At 40.3% G+C, this 6,800-nt stretch overlaps 1 protein-coding gene across 1 annotated transcript in view; it reads left to right on the top strand.

Annotated features, from left to right (window-relative positions):
* The window catches only part of Dnajc13 (DnaJ heat shock protein family (Hsp40) member C13), a 106,381-nt gene that overhangs the window by 63,654 nt on the left and 35,927 nt on the right, over positions 1 to 6,800 (top strand). Inside the window, exons 32-36 of the mRNA XM_029481990.1 lie at positions 271 to 316; positions 2,657 to 2,811; positions 3,889 to 4,090; positions 5,483 to 5,598; positions 6,371 to 6,449. Of these exons, the coding sequence (XP_029337850.1) occupies positions 271 to 316; positions 2,657 to 2,811; positions 3,889 to 4,090; positions 5,483 to 5,598; positions 6,371 to 6,449 (598 nt within the window). The remainder of the gene's footprint in view (positions 1 to 270; positions 317 to 2,656; positions 2,812 to 3,888; positions 4,091 to 5,482; positions 5,599 to 6,370; positions 6,450 to 6,800) is intronic.

The following is a 6,800-nucleotide window of genomic DNA, read 5'->3' as shown; positions in this document are numbered from 1 at the left end:
CTCACTTTGTAGACCAGGCTGGCCTCGAACTCAGAAATCCACCTGCCTCTGCCTCCCAAGTGCTGGGATTAAAGGCGTGCGCCACCACGCCCGGCAAGATCATCAAAATCTTTATGGCACACTTCAGGCCTTCAAATATGGGTTTATGAGTTGCCCTTTTATTTGTTTTTTCACCATTTTAAAATTTATTAATGATCCAGTCTTTAGAAGCCTTCAGACTAAAACCTGATCAGTTTCTCTATCTGAAAGATACTCTGGTTTTTTTTCTAGGTTTTTAAAATATACACATACCAAACAGGCTTTCAAGTCTGAGGAGGTAAGCACATTAGCTGACCCCTGAACATGACCCTGAGTGTGCTGTCTGTTTAGGCGCTCAGTTTAGGTGTCTGCAGGTCCTGGTTACCAGTGCTTGAAAGTAGGTATTATGTTTAGTAATTCATTCACATTCTTTGCAGTACCCGCACATAAAAAGGCTAAGCAGATGTTTAAAATGAAAATAAAATATGCTGATACTGACATCACAACCATGAATTACCCTTTGATAGCTTTTGGTGGTTTTTATAAAGATGTAATCATATACTGAAATCTCTTAAGATTCATTAATGCTTGAGCTTTTTGGTTCAGACCCCAAGGCAGACATGCTTCGAGGTTTCTTTTAAAGCTGCGCTGTGTTCGAGTGCTCCCAGAGTGCTCTTGCCCTTACCTGTTAACTGTAGTTTACAGAGAGACTTCACTGTCATTGGCAGGTATTCCTAAGTCGCTAGGCTTTTGCTAGAGCATTTAATTTTTAGATTTTACCCAAAGCTAGCCACTGTTGAAGACACTGAAGATTGTTGTTAAAGCCACTTCAGTATGTTAGATACTAGACAGTAATGAAGGCTTCATAGAATAGCCACTGAAGCCCTGAGAATAACAAGTTTGCCTGGCACTATTAAAGGAAAACAGATGAAAAAAAAGAAAGACTAGAAATAATGATATTTAAATAGCATGTCTATCTAATATAGAAATATAGGTAGTATAGAATCTATCTTTAGTGGTAGAGAGAAAATAGTTATACTTAATACCATATTAGTCATTTGGGCATCCTTTCTCCTTCACTTCTGTGCATCAGTAGATAGGTAATATCTTAAAACAACTGGGCATGGGGGTTGTGTGTGTACCTATGTGTGTGTTCTCCTGAGTACCTATGTGGAGGCCAGAGGTCAACCTGAGATGTCTGTCTAGTTACCTCGGTTTTTGAGACAAGCTCTCTCACTGAACCTGAAGACTGATGTTTTGCCTGGGCTGGCTCCTCAGTGAGCTCCAGGAGTCTGTCTGTCCTTGTGTCATCTCCCCGCATTCCCAGGGCCAGGGTTACAGCTCATGCTGCCCATTACGCTTTGATGTGGGTTCTAGGCCTGTAAATTAAAGTCCTCATGCTGTGGAAGAAGCCATAGCAGTTGGAGCTGTCTCCCAAGACCCTGAAAACTTTTATTTCAGAAATTATTACTTAAATATTTTTGAATAATTACAGCAATATTCTATATGTAAGGATTACCAAATAATAGCACTCTAGAAAGCAGAACAGCAGATTTTTTTTCAGCAGTTTAACAGTAAATTTATCATTATTGTTGACAAAAAGTCTGAAAATGCCCCCTTTTGAATTTGTTTCTACACCTAGTGGCAAATGCTTGCTTTCCATTTCTATTGCTATCCTGGAAAAGGAAATCATGTTACCTAGATAGAAGGAAGAAAGACATATGTTCACTAGGACCAGATGTCTAGCCTAAGAAAGAAGAGTTTTACAATGCAGCATATTAAATTGTAAGCCAGGTGTGGACTTCTTGATCCAGTTAGTTGTAATTATTTTAAATGAACCTCCTGTAGCCCTTAAATTTTACACACATTGTATGAGAGCAGCCTCTTTAGATCTGGATTTCATGGCTAACGAGATGAGATGGCTGAACAGGTAAAGATGCTTGCTGCCAGACCTGGAGATCTGAGTGGAGGTTCTAGGACCCATATGGTGGAAGGTAGGAGCCTACTTCTACAGGTTGCTCTCTGATCTCCACAGGCATGCCTTGGCACACGGACTTGGACACATACACACACACACACTTGTGCATGTGTGCGCCCTAAGAATTTTCAAAAGGAGCTTGATTTACTTGGTTTTGAGAATGGCAGGTATGGGTAGGAGCTGTAACGATTGGAATAGTGCGAAGTAGATGATGGATATGTTGGATGTCTCTATGGCTCTTCCTTGTTGTCCATCATTGTGATCCATGGCCACAGGTTGGCTCAGCATTCTTACTCCTGTGTGGTGATATAGGTGACCCTGAGACCCTTAAGGCTGCTGCAAAGCTGGCTGTTACTGCTGCCCTTGATGTCACATGTCACTGTGTTCCTCCAATTCCCTAGAGCACAGAAGTGGTTTGTTCTAGTTGGGCACTGTGTTAGTATGTTTGTTTGTTTGTGAGTTTTGAGACAAGGTCTCTCTACATAGCCCTGGCTACCTGGCCTTGAACTCACAGAGATCTATCTTCCCCGGCCCTGGGAGTGCCCCACCATGCATGGCCTTGTGCTCCTCTCTTACAATGTTCAAATTATTCATTTATCAAAGTCTTTAAAGGTGATTTTATTCTAACTACATTTTTTCTATTTTTTGTTGCTTTCTAAGACTAAAGGACAAGATATTTTTCAGAGAAGTATACTTGGACATATCTTACCTGAAGCAATGGTTTGCTACCTAGAAAATTATGAACCTGAGAAGTTTTCTGAGATTTTCCTTGGTGAATTTGACACTCCAGAAGCAATCTGGAGCAGTGAGATGCGGTGAGTAAGTCCTGGCGGGGCTGCATTGTATTGTGTTTGCTGCTCATCACCTGGCCTGCTCTCCATTGCAAGAAGAGTTCGTACCAGTTTCCTTATGTTTGAATTCAACTAATAGGCTTTGACAAGGCCTGAAGCTATCAATGATAGCAGTTGATAAATTACTGTTACTAGAGCCTCTGTATGACCTGTTACCCTAAAGGGAATACTGTCAAGACACAGCTTTTGCATTCTTGGAAATAGGCCCGTACTTCACAGATTTTGCCTACATACATAGAATAGATTAAACAAGAGATGCCCAAAAGAATTTTGATAAGTGTTTTCTAGCATGCATGTCTTGTATTACAAGGAAAAGACTTGCCATGGAAAAGCCTGTAAAAACACAGAAAAAGGCAAGACACAGAGGTGCATGGCGGTGTATAATATTCACTTGTCCATCCGTGGGAGACATGGCTGTTCATAGATCCAGGGTGACCGCTGCCTTTTGGAAGCCCTCACCTCTATTAGCTGCGACATTTGATCTTGGAGTCACTTAGTTCTCAGGCCAGCTTTACATTTTCCGTACCATCTATTTATTATCATTGACTTTCTGGGATAGGCTAACCTTTAGGCTTGTTTTATGCTGGCCACCATTTTTAATGGTGACAGTCTGTATGCCAATCATTTTTCTTGGGAAAAATATGTAAGTATATGAATAAATTAAAAATAATTTTTGTATATAATATTTTTCTTTTTAAATTGTCTGAGTCCTTTTCCCTGAAAGAGTTTTCTTACCAAATTGAGTTCTGCTTAGCTTAGGGCCAAATAAATAATACCGTGTAATGAGCTTCTTTGAAGGCAGTAGTGAGCCTTAGTCCCTGGCTATAAATGCAAACACCGTCAGACCTTGTAATGGCTCGAGCTTTTAGTAGGAATGACCAAGCATACGCAGCATGACTAAATACTCTGAGTAACATTTGGTCTCATTTTATAGTCGAGTAGTTCTGAATATTTATGTCATTTTCTTGTGTGATTACCCATGTTTCTCTTTAAGTAAAATAACCCTTCAGAATGCCTGACTGGACGCTTCTGTGATTGTAGGCGTCTCATGATAGAGAAGATTGCTGCCCATCTTGCTGACTTCACCCCTCGCCTGCAGAGCAATACAAGAGCACTTTATCAATACTGTCCCATCCCGGTTATCAATTATCCACAGCTAGAAAATGAACTATTCTGTAATATTTATTACCTTAAACAACTTTGTGATACACTCCGGTTTCCAGATTGGCCAATTAAAGACCCAGTAAGTTCACTTTGTTCCTTCTTAAACTGCAAAAACAGTTCTAAACACTTCTGAATGCGTTTTCCTTCTGTGATAAAAAGGAATGTGCTTTTAGATAGTCAGAGCGCTGCATGCCTGCAGTCCCCACTGCTTGGGAGGATCAGGCTGGAAGATTGCCAAAACCAAAGTTCATGGCAAGCCTAGACAGCAGTGAGACTCTGGGAGGGTGGGGGTGCTAGGGACAGGGGGACGGGCAGACAGTCAGAGGGACACTGCGTCTCTCTTCAGCAATATGGATTGAGTCATTTGTTAATGCATTTTGCGTAGATTTTGAACTCTGGAAGTTTTTATCTTTTATGACCAAGACCAGTTTCAGTCCTGGCCTGTGCCCGGCTCTGTGGGGCATTGATTTCACCAAGCCTTGGTTCATCTGTAAAGTGGGGGTGATAGAAATGCTGGCTGCTGGCTGTAATGGAGGCTCTGATAATTGAATGTTCACGTAAGCATAGCTCCTGCATGTGCAAGAGTTCAGACCTGTTCTGTATGCCCTCTGCCAGTTCTGGCGTGGCTTTGGGATTCCTCTAACCTGGAGCCCCGTATCTGTGGAAAGCTGTAGGTCTGGGTGGCCATGCTATTACTTTCAGTGTAGCAGAACTTACATCTAAAAGATGTGAGAATGTTTGCCATTGGTACCACAGGTCACTGCCTCTGCAGTGTTCAGACCAAGTAAAGAAAAGCCCAGCCCTTGCTGAGATAGAGCTCTGCACGCAATGATAGGAAACTTATAAGCTTGTTGATGAGCTAGATGTTTAATGTCAACTCCGTCACTGATTCATTGGAAAATGTACCTTGCATGTTAGTGGTTTTCAGATTTTAAAGAATTAGCTTTGGTAGGGAGCCCCCGTGTTCCCTTGTCATTTGGAGGCTGAGGCAGGAAGATTGCAAGACCAGCCTGGCCTATATCAAGAAAAATAAATAAATAAAAGAATCTGACAGCTGTGTAAAGCTGTCTACTCCTTTAGTGGATAGGTGTGAGATAGGTGTTAGCCATCCTCTCTTCCCTTCCCTCTGCGGCTTCCGTGAGTTCTCTGTCTTACATTTGTGTGACTGTCTGAATAGCAGTGATGTGTAGGTGATCTTAAGAAAGGTTCCACAGTGTGCTTGCTTTCTTAGTACACTTCATCTTTTACCAAGTGTGAGGTTTTTCTGTGTTTTATGAACGTTTCTTTAAACGTTAATTACTAAGATACATTGGATAAAAATAAAAATATAACTTAAACAGAAGGAAATTCAGTAACAAGTGCCCTAGCTGCCAACATTGACTTATATAGCACAGATAGTATATAAATATACAATTATATTTTGAATTATTTTATTTTGCTAGATGCTGATTTTTGATCCTTTGTCTTTAAGGTTAAGCTTCTGAAAGATTCCCTTGACGCTTGGAAGAAGGAAGTAGAAAAGAAGCCACCTATGATGTCCATAGACGATGCTTATGAAGTGCTTAATCTGCCTATAGGCCAGGGGCTGTGAGTTATTTCAGTATGATAGGAGTAGATGTCTGCTTCCATTTTAAAAGCCATACTTACTTACACACAAGGCCTATGAGAATCATCTGGAACTCAAGGCACTGACTTTGACATTCTGTTCTTGTTGGTAACCATCGCATTCTCTTACTTGAACAGTAATAAAATGTGCAGTGCACCTAGCCCTCACCAAGCTCATGGCTCCCATGCACACACTTTCTCCTGCACTGTCTGCTGTGCTTGGGGAAGGGCTGCTGGAGTATGCCCACAACACTATGTTCGGATTAGAATTCCTGCCAAGTTTTATAGTGCCGTACACCGTAGGAGAAAGTGGCATAGTAGGCATGTTTTTAAAGAACAGAATAAATGTCTTTGTAAAGGTGTCTTACTTACTTACTGATAGAGTAACAAAATTATATAGGTTGCAGTGGCATTGGACAGATTGCTGGATTTTAAAACATACTTCTTATTTTACCAAATCCCAAATACAATTCTATAATATTTTTTAAATAGATAACGTTAAAACTATATTATAAGCAATTAAATTTTATAAGTTGAGCCTTGCTTAGGGAACTTTTAGCTTTTATTTCACTATAAAGATAACATAAAAATATAATCTTACGTAAATCTTACTGGATTTAATTGGATGCCTACTACATGATCAATTCCAAATGTGGGGTCAGTAATATAGTTCCTGACATATAGATGTTAGATGATTATTTAAGTCCTTTTTCATGTGCCTTACTGTATTTACAAACAGTTTCCCTCCTTCCAGGCATGATGAAAGCAAGATCAGAAAAGCTTACTTTAGACTGGCACAGAAATACCACCCGGATAAGAACCCAGAAGGAAGGGTATGTGCTGCCTTGTCTTATGTACCCCGTCTTGAGCTACAGCCCTGCTTTCTGTGGCTGGGCTTCTCAGGCTGTTGGGAGGGCTGGACCTGTGGTTAGTATGTTCAGGGCAAATTTATTCTCCAGCCTTATTCATTTCTGTTTGAGAATTAACTCTAATGGCTAACTTATAATCATAATGAATAAACTTTATTTAAGGTCTGTCATAACCGTACAGCTTAAATAATTAATGTTCATGGAGTTTGGTTTTGTTTTTTCCCCTAGTGATACCCAAACTCTGTTTGGGTTTCTTTCTTTCTTTCTTTCTTTCTTTCTTTCTTTCTTTCTTTCTTTCTTTCTTTCTTTCTTTCT

Source organism: Mus caroli, chromosome 9 (assembly GCF_900094665.2).
Source record: "Mus caroli chromosome 9, CAROLI_EIJ_v1.1, whole genome shotgun sequence".
Lineage (NCBI taxonomy): Eukaryota > Metazoa > Chordata > Mammalia > Rodentia > Muridae > Mus > Mus caroli.
The sequence above is the reverse complement of the archived record's forward strand: the minus strand, read 5'-3'. Positions and strand labels throughout refer to the sequence as shown.